At 40.6% G+C, this 18,558-nt stretch overlaps 1 protein-coding gene across 1 annotated transcript in view; it reads right to left on the bottom strand.

Moving 5' to 3' along the window:
* STAT3 (signal transducer and activator of transcription 3) overlaps nucleotides 1–18,558 on the bottom strand; it is a 176,836-nt gene that overhangs the window by 47,567 nt on the left and 110,711 nt on the right. Inside the window, exons 9-14 of the mRNA XM_073608396.1 lie at nucleotides 15,194–15,352; nucleotides 11,686–11,778; nucleotides 6,755–6,814; nucleotides 5,529–5,558; nucleotides 3,798–3,891; nucleotides 2,367–2,414 (exon numbers count right to left, since the gene is read on the bottom strand). Of these exons, the coding sequence (XP_073464497.1) occupies nucleotides 2,367–2,414; nucleotides 3,798–3,891; nucleotides 5,529–5,558; nucleotides 6,755–6,814; nucleotides 11,686–11,778; nucleotides 15,194–15,352 (484 nt within the window). The remainder of the gene's footprint in view (nucleotides 1–2,366; nucleotides 2,415–3,797; nucleotides 3,892–5,528; nucleotides 5,559–6,754; nucleotides 6,815–11,685; nucleotides 11,779–15,193; nucleotides 15,353–18,558) is intronic.

Below are 18,558 nucleotides of genomic sequence, written 5' to 3'. Positions count from 1 at the left end.
GTACATGAAAGGTATAAAAGATAACTGGCACTTAGCAGGGCGGTGATGGTGGTGGGGTGCTCACATTTTTTTCAAATGGATTGTGATTGACAGCTTGTCAGCAGATGATCACAGCCCTTTTCTGAATATCAAGAGCCTAGGGTGCCCTTCTGCTATAAGTTCATTGTCAATATACAGTGGGGACAGAAAGTATTCAGACCCCCTTCAATTTTTCACTCTTTGTTATATTGCAGCCATTTGCTAAAATCATTTAAGTTCATTTTTTTTCCTCATTAATGTACACACAGCACCCCATATTGACAGAAAAACACAGAATTGTTGACATTTTTGCAGATTTATTAAAAAAGAAAAACTGAAATATCGCATGGTCCTAAGTATTCAGACCCTTTGCTCAGTATTAAATAGAAGCACCCTTTTGATCTAATACAGCCATGAGTCTTTTTGGGAAAGATGCAACAAGTTTTTCACACCTGGATTTGGGGATCCTCTGCCATTCCTCCTTGCAGATCCTCTCCAGTTCTGTCAGGTTGGGTGGTAAACGTTGGGGGACAGCCATTTTTAGGTCTCTCCAGAGATGCTCAATTGGGTTTAAGTCAGGGCTCTGGCTGGGCCATTCAAGAACAGTCACGGAGTTGTTGTGAAGCCACTACTTCGTTATTTTAGCTGTGTGCTTAGGGTCATTGTCTTGTTGGAAGGTAAACCTTCGGCCCAGTCTGAGGTCCTGAGCATTCTGGAGGTTTTCGTCCAGGATATCCCTGTACTTGGCCATATTCATCTTTCCCTCGATTGCAACCAGTCATCCTGTCCCTGCAGCTGAAAAACACCCCCACAGCATGATGCTGCCACCACTATGCTTCACTGTTGGGACTGTATTGGACAGGTGATGAGCAGTGCCTGGTTTTCTCCACACATACCGCTTAGAATTAAGGCCAAAAGTTCTATCTTGATCTCATCAGACCAGAGAATCTTATTTCTCACCATCTTGGAGTCCTTCGGGTGTTTTTTTAGCAAACTCCATGCGGGCTTTCATGTGTCTTGCACTGAAGAGAAGCTTCCGTCGGGCCACTCTGCCATAAAGCCCTGTTTGGCCGGACAACCAGCTCAAGGAAGGGTTCTGGTCGTCCAAAACGTCCTCCATTTAAGGATTATGGAGGCCACTGTGCTCTTAGGAACCTTAAGTGCAGCAGAATTTTTTTTGTAACCTTGGCCAGATCTGTGCCTTGCCACAGTTCTGTCTGAGCTCTTCAGGCAGTTCCTTTGACCTTATGATTCTCATTTGCTCTGACATGCACTGTGAGCTGTAAGGTCTTATATAGACAGGTGTGTGGCTTTCCTGATCAAGTCCAATCAGTATAATCAAACACAGCTGGACTCAAATGAAGGTGTAGAACAATCTCAAGGATGATCAGAAGAAATAGACAGCACCTGAGTTAAATATATGAGTGTCACAGCAAAGGGTCTGAATACTTAGGACCATGTGATATTTGAGGTTTTTTTAATAAATCTGCAAAAATGTCAACAATTCTGTGTTTTTCTGTCAATATGGGGTGATGTGTGTACATTACTGAGGAAAAAAAAATGAACTTAAATGATTTTAGCAAATGACTGCAAAATAAAGAGTGAAAAATTTAAGGGGGTCTGAATACTTTCCATCCACACTGTATATGCGGAACTGATTGGGATTTTTATTTGGAGATTCGATTCACATTATTAGGACTGAAAATGACTTGTATATTACGTTTCAACACGGATATACAATTTTGCACTTGTGGCATGTTACATATGTTGAAAATCATTTAGATTTTTAGCTTTGATTTTGGAGCACTGCACTATTTTGTTTTATTTTTATATTAGTTTTTAGGTGCGACTCACATTTATGCTGCCTAGTTCTAAGTGGGATAGGGAAAGTGTGTGTAGATTTTTTTTCTTCATTGCAGAACGGGAACAAGGGAGATAAAACACTATTATAGCCCAAGGGAATGTAACAGGCTGTGGGGTTAGTGGGCTGGCCAGCTGCAAGCAGTTCTGTCCCAATGTAACCCTCGTTTATGTGCTGTAAAAGCATGAAGGACACATTCAAACCAGGGTGGTGGTCTGTTGCAGTGCTTTCAAGGCACAGCATAACTTGCATTAATGAGCATTGCATTAAGGCAGTTGGTTCATTTCAATAGGCTGCCTAATGCACCACAAAAACACTCCTGCAGCATTTTTGCTAGTGAAGCACATGATGCGCTATAATGCATTGCGATGAGCTGCAATAGAGGTGTATTGGGGAGTTGTTCACAATAAAATGACACCATAGGGCACAAACGTGTGTTTTACCAGGTTACCACGGTCAGAGCTCTTCAATGAGTTTGTATACTTACATCACAGTTGGCTCTTCCTCCATTGCCACATCTCTGCTCTCTAAGAGTCTGCAAACAAAAGGATGACAGATGCAAATTAATAAAGATGACAAGGATCCCATGTAATAGAAAAATGAACTCTGGATATGTGTGAGAGGTAAGTACTGGAATACACCTTAATAAAACCCAGCTATAAATGATAAAAGGAGCAGTGTACAAGGCAGGCAGAGAAAACCTTACACTGTAGTAGAAAATACAGATATAGCTGTCAGGTTCCTGAATCAAGCCCATCATTTAAAAAAGGTGTAAGCTGACAATAAGGTAAAGGAGTAATAGTTCACAAGCAGCAGCAAGAGGTGGGAAGGATCCCAAGCAGAGAGATTTTCAGTTTAGAGAGTGTTACTCTTTCAAGCATCCTAACAGATACTGTTAGCGGAGCTTGACTTTAAAAATACAATATGTCAAGGCAAAAAAACGCAACAAAACATTTTGTACATCCCTGTCGTACATGTACATATCCCTATGCTTTATCCCTTTAAATATTATGCAGGTACAGAAAAATAAATGTTAATGTGCCAAAAGTATAGTGTGCTCCACCTTCCTCTGACATGACAACACAGTGTATTTTGCCTCTGAATTCCAAAGCATTAGGTGTGAGCCCTGCCTACTTCATTTATGATGCATTACAAACACAGACCTAGCTTCCATAACCCCTCCTTGTGCACAGAATAGCTACTTTGCTTTAAGCTCGTGTGTATATATATATATATATACATACATACATACATACATACATACACACACACACACACAGTTATAAGTTATGAAAGAGGAACTGCAGTCTGCTCACATAATTTGTAATAAAAACATCTTTGCCATTCTAAAGATTCCCTCCAACCACTTTGCATATTATTTTATATATTTTTACTTGCCAAATATACTGCAGGAATCTCCCTCCACCAAGTCTGGCTTCAGGATCTCTGCAGTCTCCTGTTCTCTGCCCTCATCCAGCTCTGTCCAGCTCTACAGCTCTCCTTGGCTCTCCTATGACTCATCCCTCCACAACTCTCCTGCCTTCCCCCCTCCCTTGCTGGCAAACTCTGAGGAGAGTGAGAGAGAGAGAGAGAGAGAGAGAGAGAGAGAGCTGTGCATGATGTCATTAGCCTAGGCTTTTTACCAGACAAGAAACAGGAAGTGGGCTGTATAAGGTATTTACTGGCAGAAAAAAAAAGTTTTACTAATGTTAAAACAAGGGCAGAAGATTTAGAAAGATGGAAAGATGAAAAAATTACTGAAGGTCTGCTTTAATAAGAGCAATTTCAATGCTTGCCCTCACTGCTTGGTATTGTTTTTTAAAGTTGTGATAAAATAAGGATTTTATGAGTATATGTGTGTTATATTGTTTGATGAAATGGTTCTTTATCGGTTGTATGTTACTGATCAAAATCTTACCAAATGTTTGAATTCAGCGGACAGGCTGCCATTATTTGATTCCTCCATATTCATCACCTTTGTGTTTGTACCAAGAATATTAAATTTACGTGACCTGAAAGATACAAACAAAAAAAAAAAAAAAAAAAAAAAAAAAAAACACATCAGCTTCCAAGGTAGACCTGTTTTATAAAGCATAAAGGCTTTTGGCCTTGAATTTTTTTGAAAATGTACAGACAGGACATTTGCTCCTTTGTCAGTCATAAGGGAACCTGGATGGCAGGCATATTTCCCCCTATCTTTTGGAAGTGAGCCCCTAAAGAGCCAAAGCAGGGTTCATGAAGTGGGACAAAGAACAGGAACTAGAGAGGATGGTGGGTGGGTGTATGTCTTGATTTTAACCACTTGAGTCCCAGGTGCCTTTTAAACCGACACTTGTAATGAGCTATAGTGATCTATTGCTTGCTGACTGCAGCCAGTATCAGACTGAGCACAGCAAGAAGGGTGGACCTACTGTATCTGTCCAAGCTCTTTTCCAGAAGTAAAAAGTAGCAGGCAACTTTGAGGACTGAAAGCTCAGTAGTTAACCAAGGAAACTTTGTGCACCAGATGAAAGACATATCATGCAGACTTTCCTTTGCAAACAGAAAATGTTCCGTGGCACCATTTGCTCATACCAGGCAATAACCAGTGGGACATTTACAGTACAGCCGAAATGACCATACAGCCCTACAGCTATCTGGATCACCTTTACTGGAAAGCTGTTGGGAAAAGAAAAAAAAAAAAAAAAAAAGGAGAGCTGCAGCCATGAGATTATTTTAACCACTTGAAGTCCCGGCCATTTATATACAGCCTGTGCCTGGGAAGAGGTTAAGGTAAAATTTGAGGCAACCTCAGCACTGTCCTGAGGCTTGATGGTGCAAAAAAATGTGCATCTCTAGAGATATATTTGCCAAGGATATTGCAAATCTACACAAATGCAGGTTTTTATGTTTTATAACATTTGTCTGCTCAAATGAATATGGAAGGCACACACACTTAGCCGTCTTTTTTTGCAGAAATTAGTGTGGTGATCTGCCTCATTACCTAAAGCACAGAAGCAGGCAACACTGCAATAACATTTGCTAAAATTTTGGTAATGAACATTAAAGTGATATTAAACCCCAGACATGAAATATGAACAAAGCATATCCCTCTAGTGTGTATGTGTCTCAATACAGAGCACTAAGTGTCATTTCTGTCTGCTACCTCATTTCTCTGCTATCTGTTTTAGTCACTTCTGACAAGTTTTCCTGACACCAAGAGAAATAAGGTGGCAGGAGAGGGAGCTTCAGCTATCAAAGCTTTCCTCACTGAGTGCCACAAACCCTCTCTGACAGCTCAGACAAGCTTTAAAAAAATTTTTTGACTTTGAACAGATGCAGAGAAGACTGCAGATAAACAGGTACAACTTCTGTAGGATTTGTTTGATCTCTGTGTATCACCTGAGGCCAGCCACTTCACTGGGTATATGTGAGGGTTTACAACCACTTTAACTGGGCCGGAAAGGAATTTTTCCCTCAAAGTCTTGCTTTAATCATATTAAATGCAAAAATAAAATCCATTAGACAATTTGACCGGTATGACAATTGACTGAAGTAATCGGACATTCTAAGAAAAATAAGCAAATAAGCTCCATGGATGGTAAAACATACAATCACAACAAAAGCAGAGAATATCTGCAATTATGTAACATAGTATTGTATTTCTTACCCTCTGAGTGCAGCAACATCCCCCGAATCTCTATAAAATAGAAGTGGAAAGGCATTAAAATGGGATTTAAAACCAAACCTCAATTCACAAGCTGTACAATGCAATAATAAACAATACACTTGTGTCAGACACTTTCTGAAACTTGCCAGCAAGGTAGCATTTTCTGCAGTAAATTGTTCAAGTCTAAATGGTCTTACCAGGCACTCTGGTAAGACCTGCCTGAAACAGACCCAGACTCACAGTATAAGTAATGAATATGAGAATGGGGCTTAGGATTTCTGGTATGTGCTTATGTATGAGCAACTTTACTATAGGTTTGCTGAGGTTTTATGGAAACCGTTCAACATATGCTGCACACAGACCAGTATATTTAGTAAAAATACATCTGATATGAAATTTGTAATTCGTAATCTTGGCTTCCTCCACCTGTTTCTGTTGCAGTGGGTTGTGCTAAAATAGATAACACACTGTTACATATATGACTATTATTGCCAGCCTTATATAATAAGATGACACTTAAAATTCCAGTCCCACTGATGCACTTACTGCATGGAGTGTGTATGGGTTTAATCCCTCAACTACCAAAATAATAGGTAGTATTTCTCATTAAGGATAACCAGTGGAACATTTTAACCCACTCAAATCCTGTTCTTCAGGCTTTAAATGTCTGCCCATCAGAGATCTTAGCCCAGCTGCATGAGACTACATCGTCTAGCTGCAGGCAGAGAGCACAAAATGCACCACCCAGCCCCGCTGCAGGCAGCTTGCCAAATTCTATGAGGGGCTGAACGCTGCTGCAACTAGACGGCGAACCTAGAGGTACTTGTGTTCAGGGCAGTATGCGCCAAGGGACAAATGCTCAGAATGCAAACTACTTGCGCTCCAAGCATTGGTCCCTGGGCTCATACTGCTTTAAAAATAGTAAGTACTACTAGGTGCACCATTCAGTTGCAGAGGCTGTCAGTTTGACAAGCTACCTGTGGTCACTGGCTCTGGCTTTCCTCCTTCATGCACCTCTATACTGATTGGCGAGTCTGCACAAAAGGTTAGAAGGGGTGGACCAGAGAGTTAGTGACAATGGTTTTAAAACATCATACATATTGCCTACATTAAAATGCACACATTTAATAATTTATGGTTCATTGCTCTTATTTTTGGTAAATGGACAACACAGAAACACATGTTGTAAAATAAAAAAAAAAAGTATCCAAGTCATAATGATTTACTTATCAATGCAGACTTTGATTTTCAGTTGGTAATTGAGCTCAGGAAACTTGACCAGAAGTCTGTTAAGAGAAAGACAGCAAAGCGTAACTATATACAATTATGATGCAGAGAAAGCAACTATATGGTGATAATTAAAGCGGAGGTCCAACGACAAGTCTTTTTTTTTTTTTTTTAATACCTTTCAGACACTTACAAATGCATAATGTTACACTCACTTGTTTTGTGCAATATCTCCCCCGATGTCCTGTTTCGTTTGAAAAACTTAGTTATAAAAACTGTTGATGGCAGGTTTCATCTTGCTTGTGGGCATGTGAAGCCCACAAGCATAAACTTCCTGGATGCAGTGAATGCTGAGTTACCAGCATTAACCACTCGTTCCCGCGCATGCTCAGTTTGTATGGCGCGGAGCGCCGTAAACTTCCACGGTGCCATCACAAAGGGCGGCGGGCATCCACACCGACTCCTGGGAATACTGACACTTTGCTCCCAGGAGGCAGTGGGCCGCCAAAGATGACGATGATACACGCCCATACCCGCGGGAATCAGAACTAGGAAGTAAGACAAAAAAGAAGGCTAGACAGGTACCCACTGAGAAATTTTTTTTTTTTATTTCATTTGACAATCTATGACATGCGAGGATGGGATTAAGGTGAACTTAAATATTTGTGTGGACCTCCGCTTTAAGAATTGGATGCAAAATTAAGCAGCAGAAAGTTTTCATTCACCCAAACTGGGTAAAGTAATTAAACCATTTTTTTAATTTGGCTGCATGGGTTACTTTGCTTGCTACTGCTCTACATCCATACCAAAGAGACGCTTCAGAAAAGAGTTAAAGCATATATATTTACCTTATATCTAGTGTTGTGCCCTGAAGACTTAAAACTCCAGAAGTCTATCGCTGGTCCATTTTTAGGATTGAAGGTTTTCATGGGCATACACCCTAGGGGCGAGTCACCAAGCTGACTTGGATTCACTGTAGAATACAGCAGAAAGATACTGACATATCCGCAGCACTCTCTGTTGTACGGAAGACTGTCCACCGTTGAAAGAAGACGATGGCAGTGAGGTAGATTTACTGAAACTGTTGCACTCAGAATCTGGTGAAACTGTCCAAGGTAGCTAATCAGCTTCTAACTTCAGCTTGTTTAATTAAGCTTTGGCAATAAAACCTGGAAGCCGATTGGTTTCTATGCAGAAGTGAGCCTAATTTTGCACTCTCCAGCTTTAGTAAATAAACCCCAGGGTAGAAACATAGAAAAGTGAAGGCAGAAAAAGACTGAGTAGTCCATCGAGTCTGCCCATTTTATTTTTATTTATTTACCCCCCCCATTAACCTTGATGCCTGACTATAGATCTAGGTTTATCCCAAGCATGTTTGAAGCCATTTACTGTTGACTGTCTCACTACCTCTGGTGGTAGTTTATTCCAATCATCAACTTCCCTTTCAGTAAAATAATACTTTCTAAGATTCGTTTTGAACTTTCCTCCAGTTTGAGGTCATGTCCCCGTGTTCTTGATTTTGGTTTCATATTAAAAAAAAAAAAAAAGACTGCCTTCCTGAACCTTATTCGCCCCTTGATGTATTTAAAGGTTTCAATCATGTCTCCCCTTTCCCTTCTTTTCTCCAGACTGTACATATTAAGTTCCTGAAGTTGCTCTCGATATGTTTTATCCCCCAAACATTTCACCATTTTTATCTGTCATCCTATTTTATCAATATCGTTCTGTAATTGAAGTCTCCAAAACTGGATACAGTATTCTAAAAAGGAGGTCTCACTTAAAGATCTATATAGGGGAATCAGGACCTCCTTCCTCCTGCTGATGACCCCTCTAGTATTCTATTTGCTTTTCCCATTTCCTGGTCACACTGTTTGCTCATTTTGCAATCACCTGAAATAAGCACTCCCAAATCTTTTTCTTCTGCAGTGCTGGCTACCACTTTACCTCCACTGTTGGGACTCTTTTTCCCTGGGTGCATTATTTTACATATAGAAATATGGAACTGCAGTTTCCACTGCTTTGACCAATCTTCCAGCAATGACAAATCCTGTTCCAGGTTACAGACACCTCCAGGGATAGCAACCCTATTACACACCTTTGTGTCATCAGCAAAAAGACATACCTTGCCCAACAAACCTTTAGTTATATCACTTACATATGGGTTAAATAGAACAGGACCCAGTACAGAGCCTTGTGTGCCCAAATATTGACTAATCTCTGTTCTGAGTGAAACCTATTTACAACCACACTCTGGTATCTGGGTATCACAAGACTGCCAAGAAGACTCCATTTTAGGTATGTATAATGTGTTTTTAAAGCAAGAACTCTACCTAAACATTCCACTTAATAACAAAGGAGCAGTTCTGTGATCGACACCTCTTGGCCTACGCATGTCCTCTGGAAAGCCATTATCTGAAAGTATTTGTTCTGACAGACTATTTGAGGAGGTAGTGCCATAGATATAAAATATGTGCAAGTGGTTGCACACAATTCTGAGTTTTTAGATAAGTGTTCAGCCCACAGATTTTCATTGGTCTAAAGGCAGCAAATCATTAGGTTCCCTTTCAGTATGTGAAATAAGTGTACATTGAATCTAATTGCCAACACAGAAGCTTTTTAGAAGTCCTTTACAGGTCTTGCATATGCCCCCTGCAGACATAGATACGGTGCGGCTTTGTCTCTCCTCGGTTGGGGTCCCCCCGACGGGCCTCCCCTGGGTGTTTGGCTTTCAGGTATGTTCTCGGTCCTAGGGATCCGTTTGCAGGCCTCCCTTTTGTGAATCAGTCCAGCCATGTACCCTTACATATATCAGTATTTGTACCAATGTATACCACATGGTTTATATATTTTGTTTGCTTATATCATGTTTTCTGTATTTCTATGCATAGATTTTTATATACTCAAACTAGCTCTTACCATTCCCTGAGGAAGCCAATGCTTTGGCGAAACATGTAGGAAACTGAGCTCTTGCTTTGAAGGCCGCCCATCTTCGGCCCACCTATACTGCACTTTGGTCATGTATTCTATATATGTAAATCTCAGCTAATGATTTTATCATTTCCTGTATGTATTGAAATCTGTATTTTGTGAAATAAAGTATTTTTGTATTTTTATACTCGCTATCTCATCTCTTTACCTTTGCTTTCTCTGGCACCGTGATAATCCCTTGTCCTTCTTTTTTGACTAATCACTAATACCCACTGGGATGAGGTGCTGTATCCACATTAACCTGTCTAGCCACATTTCCATTTTGTATGTATAATGTGTTTTTAAAGCAAGAGCTCTACCTAAACATTCCACTTAATAACAAAGGAGCAGTTCTGTGATCGACACCCCTTGGCGTAGCTACGCATGTCCTCTGGAAAGCCATTATCTGAAAGTATTTGTTCTGACAGACTATTTGAGGAGGTAGTGCCATAGATATAAAATATGTGCAAGTGGTTGCACACAATTCTGAGTTTTTACCAAGTGTTCAGCCCACAGATTTTCATTGGTCTAAAGGCAGTAAATCATTAGGTTCCCTTTCAGTATGTGAAATAAGTGTACATTGAATCTAATTGCCAACACAGAAGCTTTTTAGAAGTCCTTTACAGTTTTTAGAATTTCAGGTGAATCAAAATGCCCTCCACTAAAAGAACAGTAGAGTTTTTTTAATTAAGAAGGTACCAACATGTCTAATGTCTATCAAAAATCCCATGTATTCCTTTTTTCAGGATTGTAGGCAGAAGCTTGGAAATCATTTAGACCCTGAACAAACTATGTAAAGGCTGTTGGGGTCCTTTTGGGCCAAATACCCATAAACTTGCCTAGTTTTATTTTTACATCGATCCCTAAAATCTATGCAATAGACACCATGGTTCAATGTGCTGTATCGACGATGGCCAATAAGCTCGAAAAGCAGTGGTTTATATTGCACAGTTTAAAAAGGAATGGTTTGAAAGTGTTTTTAAAGTGGTTCTAAAAAAGGTAAAAAACTTTTTTTTACCTTAATGCATTCTCAATTTCCCTGCATTAGGGTAAAAAATATTTTACAATTTGCTTTGCTATCCCACCTCCCTAAATACCTAGCCAAGTCCTTAATCGATACAGTGGTGTGCACAGATGGCTCTCTTCTCTCCTCTCTTGCTCTTCACACCTGCTCCTGCTGCTGTCAATCAAATGTTAAGGAGGAAGCGAGGGCGGGGCCAAGATGCACGAGCATGGCTCCACAGACACACGTAGCTTGGGAGTGAGCATGCACGTTTGCCCCCATAGCAAGCAGCTTGCTATAGGGGCATATGGAGAAGAGAAGCAGCCAAGATCGCCAGTGGGGGACCCCAGTACAGGAGAATTGGGGCCACTCTGTGCAATAGCATTGCACAGAGCAGGTGAGCGTAACATGTTTATTATTTTAATTTAAAAAAGCCTCTACAGTCACTTTAAAACATGAAAACAGTTTGATTAAAATTATTAGTATTTTTCACACGCATCTCTAAAAACAAAAATCCAAAAACTAAAAAAAAAAAAAGGCTATAGTTCTCATTTTAGAATATATTGGGCAGAATCAGAAGAAAGAAAAAAAATAAAAAAACCTTGATCATTTCCTATTTTTCGATAGAAGTGACTATTACAAACACAGAGCAGTGATCTGAAAAGATCTATTCTGTAAACTGATACATAAATCTTTACACAATCTTTAATTGGTTTATTGCATCGTTGCACTTCACCCACATCTTGGCTGCATCGCAATGTACCCGTGGTTTTCTTGTGGGTTAGCAGAGCCTTGCCATAAACTATGGATTATGCCCCATGGTTTTGGTGCACTTTCTGAAAGCGCACCAAAACCGTGGGACATAATAAAAGTCCGCTAACCCGCACAAAAACACTACTTCGGTGGTGTGGGAGAAGTGCACCGGATAAGTGTAAAAGAAGCCTTATTCCATTAACCAACCTGACTTTGGTAGTGAATTGAACTCCTGTCTTGATCACTAGAGGGCGATCTGGGTGCATTGGCATACATGGCTGTCTCTCCACCACAAATGCACTGTTCAAAAGAAAGAAAAAAAAAAAAAAAAAAAAAAACAACAATTGTTAGACCTCCTTAAAATGACTCTTGCCCTGCATTACATTTGCAATAATAAACTCCATATTTCGTATTTTGCTTTGCTTTTTGTGATTCTACTGCCTACACACAAACATTGATATGAATATGCTGGCAGGTCTCGGTGATGCAATCTCAGAAATAATGGAGCTGGGGGGAATGGGCTAGTTCTGTCCATTAGGGTGGGGCAAAAAGGGCGAGAAAACATTGGTTTGGAAGTTTCCCTAATCTTTAAAATAAACCTGTCAAAAAGAGAAATCTGTAGGCTGCTACTTATTGCACAAATTAACTGCATAGATGTGATAATGAATCACTGCTATCAGTGCTCTGCAGATCAGAAAAGCTGAGCAACCCTAAGCTGAACCCAAGGAACAAAAGCTTCTCTTTAAATGCTGTATATTTATTAATGGACACAGGATACAAATCTACATTGTGTGTATCAAACACTTTACAAACCAAGATATTACCTTGCAAAGCAGCGGTGACATCATTACTTGACTGCACATAGCCTGTGCAGAGAGTGGAGCTGTGGGCGGGACCCAGCAGGCCCTCCCATTACAGGCAATCTGCAGAAAGCTACAGGAGGGGGCAAATACAAGGCCAATCACCCTGTACAAGAACGGTGAGCAGCGGTGACTGGTCTTTATTACAGGAAACTCTTAGATGGAAGCAAAGTGTAGGAGTTGTTTCATGATGGACTACTGTGAAAATCTAGATAAATTAAAGGACACCAAGTTTCAAGTAAAAATGTAGAAGACTCCTATGTATTACTACTATGTGCTTTGCCTGGAGTTCAGCTTTAAAGCATTGAAGAAAGCTGGTCACCTTGGCAGACAGACAAATGGAAATTGCAGTAATGACAGTCTATTTTTCCTTAAAGACAGGTTCAAATATTTATATGAAAAAAAAACCTAACAACATTTAATGCTTAACAATAGTGATCGGTTCCTTAAAGTGATAATAAAAAGTTATTTTTTATCGTAATGCATTCTGACCATGCATAGTGACCCCAGCCTCCCTCCCTAACACTTACCTATCTCCTGTATCAATCCAGGGCTGTGACCAGTGTCAGTTCTTCTGAGATCTCACAAACTTGGCTGAGAGCAGTAGGAGCCATTGACTCCTGCTGCTGTCAGTCAAATCCAGTCAGGAGGGAGTGGTGGCAGGGCCAAGCCTCACTGTGTGTGTCTATAGACGCGCATAGCCTGGCTTGGGGTTGAGCCTGCATGAATGCCCCCATAGCAAGCAGCTTGCTAAGGGGGCACTTGTAGAAAAGGAGGCACCAAGAGCGCCAGAAGGGGACCCTAGAAGAGGAGGTTCGGGGCCGCTCTGTGCAAAACCAGCTGCATAGAGCAGGTAAGTATAATGTTATTTTTTTTTTTTTTAAAGCCATTACAGACACTTTAAAAACTTACTAGAAAGATTACAATGTGAAACAAGATGAGCACTCTATATGGCATTACGTTTACACAGCTGTATGCTACATAAAAGAGGCTGTTTTCAGGCCCCTGCAGATAATACAGTTCCCATATGAGCAGAGTCAGTACACTGCATAAGGAAGAAGGATATAAAGCTGCTGGGTGCACATAGGAATTGTTGAAATTAGAGACAGGGACAGAGGAAGGACACTAGTAGAGGAATTTATGGCCCCATAAATCTTGCTGACCAATAATTATTGCTGCTTTCTGGCATCAGCTTTACAAACACAACAGCCATTTGGACATACAAAATAGGCTGCTTTATATTCATTAAATCTCTCAGACTAAAACGCATCATTTACAGATTTATTTTTTAGATGGAATCTTTTTTTTTCTTTCCAGATGTATTTGGTGCAAGACGTATGATGAGAGGTCTACAACTGCCTTGGACATCCATTATGTTGCTGTGCCTTTAAAGAGAATGGGGCTACCTCCAATGTATATATACAGACATATTCACATCAAACATAACTGTAGATGGCAGGTCGCAGTTTGTTTTTTGTTTTGGCTAGAATGCTGAGAAACATTTTGTGATTTTCAAAAGGCAAAAATTACAGGGAATGAGAGATTTACAATCCCATAAATCTTTGTTTTGACCCCATAAATCAAGCTGAACAATAAATTGGTGCCGTTTTTAGCCATCTACAGGTCATTTGACATTACCATGTTCATTAAACTTTGTGAATATAAAAAAATAAAACTCTTTCCAGTGGTAAAATGACATTTTTGTGCAGCTCATTTCAGAATATAGGTAAAACTATGCACTACCTCGTAAATCAACCCCAAAGTTTACAGCCACCATTTTATGGGAAACACTTTTGTATTTTCTCTCCATTTTTTTTTAATAGAATACCTGCAAATAGGTTACCAGTATTATTAGAAAAGGGTCATCAATTGCCTTCACATTTCTCTCAGTGCAGTTTCTTATGAGCATGAGCAAGCTTGGGCATCTAAAAAAAGGATAAATGCTTTGCGCCAGTATAAATGTCCACAAGGGATACTGTGCATAGTATTTAAATGCTTTACGTGTGCCTGGGCATTTTCTGCAGGGGCTCTACTTTACCAGACTAAACAAAATAATGGCCAATTGGCTTTCATTCAAATTTTCCCTAGATTGTGTTATAGAATGGGCAACAAATTTTAAGACTTTGAAAACAGGGCCAGTCTGAACAATCTAGATACTCTGCACTGTAGAATATGTTCAAAGTATTTTAGAATGTGTTCACAGTAGTTTAGACCTCATGCACGTGGTCATATAGGACTGTGCAAAGAGCCTGCGTACCGACATTCCCTGGACCCACTGCCGCCTCAACTACTCATTGAGATACACTAGAAGAGGCAGCTGAAGGTGGTTGTGCACCAGGGGTTGTGTAAAGCACCAGCATGCATGACGTATGCTCCGAAGAAATCCTATCTGTGTTCAGAGCATACGTCAATGCGGATGTGGGTGCTTTATGCAACCTCCCGGGCACAGCTGCCTATTCTATTGCTACTCAATAGGAGGCTGTATGCAGCGTGACCCGGCAATGTCTGCTCGATGTATGGCCCCTATATGGCTGCGTGCATGAAGTCTTACCCATTAAAGATGATTCATTGGTCTACAGTTTTTCTGTTTACCAGTGTCCAAACCTACTGTGGGAAGCAATATAACTGAGGTTTTAAAACTTCTCGTGTCCCTAAATGGAAAAGAAAGAAAACCTTATTTTATAATCCTAACAAAAAAAATACAGAACGTGAGGAAGGCAAATAGGAGTCCAGTGTAGGTCTTTTGCATTGCTTGGTTACAGAACTCTTAAGCTATTGCAAATTCTGGAATGTGCAGTGGAGATGAAATACCATTTATTACACACCAGTGTCCAGTAAGAATAAATGCCAAATACCTCTTCATGAGATTCCTGAATAACTCCACAATTCTCTCTTCCAGCATAGGCCGATGCTGAATGATGGGGTCCCCCTTGTAAGAGACTTTTTGCTGCAATTCCTCCAGTTTCTTGATTTGCTGACGGGTCTGCAGTTGAGATTCAGCCAGAGATGTTATCCTGCAGATATAGGAGCATGGTAATTCAGTTATTCTTATCATGTTGATGCTTAGAGGAAATCGGCACTTAGGACCACAATAGCACAATAGGGACATTACGAATAGATTACATTCCACTACTGAAAATCAAACTTTGATAACCGCTAGATACTTTAATGTGTCTAGTTTTAAGAGAAAGATTAATAGCCATATATTTTAAAGTGTTAGTAAATCCACAACAGTAAAATCAGTCTGTATATGCAGTAAAGCATGCTTGTTATACTCACTATGTAACCTAAGGGGTTAAGCCTCTGCATTGTGTAAAAAGGCGGTTTGATCTTGTATGCACAGATCCTCCCCTCCTTGCACTGTCCCCCTGGACAAGTCCACATAAGACAGATCCTTTGAAGTCACTCTAGCATTATGCACCAAACTGAGCATGTGCAGAGAGGTTTTCTTTTCTTGGGAGGGTGCATGTGATCAGCACAGGGCCAATCAGCACTTTCCAGACAGACATCCAGGCGCCCTGCAGCCTCATAGGACAGTTCATTGCAGTAAAAAAAAAAAAAAAAAAAAAAAAAAATTCCTCCTACAAGCTTCACCAGGAACTGATAGAAAATCACAAGGCTGCTATATATTGCTGATGAGAAAAGGTATTTCGCTATTCATATTTACCAAAATAACTGCATTTCCATGTTCTGTGTACTGTGGGAGACCAGATATAGTGAATGCAGTGTCGTGGGTATAGTAACACATTAAGAACATAAAGCTTTGCAACCCCACGCAAGTGATAGCAGTGGTTTCCAGTAAACAAAGGTATGTACTATAATCAACAGCTCACCAGCCTGTCCATTAGAAAGCCTGGCCTGCCTATGGTCCACCCACCTCCGTACCACAACACTGAAAGCGTAGACCTGATAGTAGCTGAAGGTGCAAAAAGCCGGCGAGCACACCTCCATACTTTTTCCTCTTGTTAACCACTTCAATACAGGGCACTTATACCCCCTTCCCGCTCTCACACTTTGAATGCCAATTACTCATTCAACACTGTACCCAAACTTTTTATAATTTTTTTCACACAAGTAGAGCTTTCTTTTGGTGGTATTTATTCACCACTGGGTTTATTTTTTGTGACATAAGTGAAAATATGGCGAAAATTTTGAAGGAAAAAAAAAAAAAAAAAAATTTTCGTTCCCATGATAAAATTTTGCAAATAAGTCATTTTTGTTAATAAATTTGGGCCAAAATTTATACTGCTACATATCTTATTTGGGTTATTTTTACCAACGTGTATATTATTTGGTCTGTGTGAAAGTTAGAGAGTCTACAAGCTATGGTGCCAATCATGGAAAATTGATCACACCTGTGCTGACGGCCTCTTTTCTTGAGGCTCTGAAATGTCAGAAAGGTACAAATACCCCCCAAATGACCCCTTTTTGAAAAGCAGACAGTCCAAGGTATTTAGTAAGAGGCATGGCAAGTTTTTTGAAGTTGTAATTTTCCACAATTCTTGGGAAAATTAAGAATTTTTTTTATTTTTTAATGTTTTTTTTTTCTTTTACACACAATTGTCATATCAACAAGTTATTTCTCACACACAGCATATGCATACTTATAATTACACCCCAAATAACATTCTGTTACTCCTCCCGAGTATGACGATGTGTGAGACTTTCACAGCCAGGCCTCATAGAGAGGTCCAACATGCAGGGAGCACCGTCAGGCATTCTAGGAGCATAAATTACACATCTAATTTCCTAACGACCGATTACATTTTTGAAGGCCCTGGAGCACCAACACAATGGAAATACCCACAAAATGACCCCATTTTGGAAAGCAAACACCCCAACGTATATTCTATGAGGTATTAGGAGTCTTGAATGGTTCATTTTTTTCCACAAGTCTTCAAAAAACGTGGAAAGAAAATGAAAACGTATTAAATTTTTACACAAAGTGGTACATTTATAAGATATTTCTATAGCATGTACATTGCAAAAATTACACCCCAAAATACATTTTGCTACCCCCCGAGTATGGCGGTACCACACGTGTGTGACTTTTTCATAGCTTGGCCGGATACAGAGGCCCAACATTGAAGCAGTACCTTCAGGTGTTCTAGGAGCATAAATTACATATCTAAATTTCATTCCCATCTATCACACTTTTGAATGACCCCATTTTGGAAAGCAAACACCAAGGTATATTCTTTGAGGCATGGGCTGACAACAGGTACTCTATTACTGGGGGGGGGCAATCAGTGTGATTCGTGCAGGCGGTAACGAGCTATTACCCCAATCTCCTCCTCACATGATCAGTGTGTGAGGAGGAGAACCTGGTAACAGCTCATTACTGCGGTTAGTTCACATTCTGTGACCGGTTGTGATTGGACACAGCTGGCCACATGGTAAAGAGCCAACTTCATTGGCTCTTTACCGCGATCGTGGATGGGCTGCGTCAGGGTGACAAGCCCCATCCCCGATCTGCGCGCCCCTGGGGCCGTGCACAAGGACAGAGAATGTGACCGGCTGTGTCCAATTATCCATTTTTATTGACTCTTTACACTGATCACCTCATCTCTGATCGCCGCGCTGTGGGCGCCGGGGGGCACGCAGGAGCAGTCAAGAACAGGAGGATGTCATATGACGTCCACCCGGGATGGGAGGGTGTTCCTGCCTGCATCATTTTACAATGGTCCGGTATGGAACTAGTTAAACCACTGAAGTAGGAATGAAAAACATTTCCAAAGGTGCAGCGTTTGGGGCGTTCAGGAATAAGGGCTGATCTGAGGTTTGTAAGGTACAGGAATTGGAGTTGATATGAGGTCTGAAGGTACATGCAATTGGGGTCCATCCACACCAGGTGCAGTGGCTGCAGTACTCTTTTCCAGCACAGCAAGGGTCACCACAGACCGGCTGTTTGAACCCTATAAAATGTCACTTTGACATTTTTTTTTTTTTTTTTTTTTTTTTTTTTATTGAAGAGGAAAAAAAGAAAAACCCATGAGATGCGCTGGTATTGGTGCATTAACACTGCGTTGGTCTGGCCCGACCACACTGCACCCCAAGCCGCTGTGGTCCAATGCAGAGGCTGGTGTGAACGAGCCCTAAGGCTCATCTTGATGTCTGTAAGGTAGAGGAATTTGGGCTGATCTGAGACCTGAAGGTAAGCCTTGGGGCTGATCTCAAATCTGGAGGTGCATTCATTGGGGCTGACCTGAGGTCTGTAAGG

The sequence above is a fragment of the Aquarana catesbeiana genome, linkage group LG12 (assembly GCF_042186555.1).
Source record: "Aquarana catesbeiana isolate 2022-GZ linkage group LG12, ASM4218655v1, whole genome shotgun sequence".
Classification (NCBI taxonomy): domain Eukaryota; kingdom Metazoa; phylum Chordata; class Amphibia; order Anura; family Ranidae; genus Aquarana; species Aquarana catesbeiana.
Note: the sequence above shows the minus strand (reverse complement) of the source record. Positions and strands in the feature narration are given on the sequence as shown.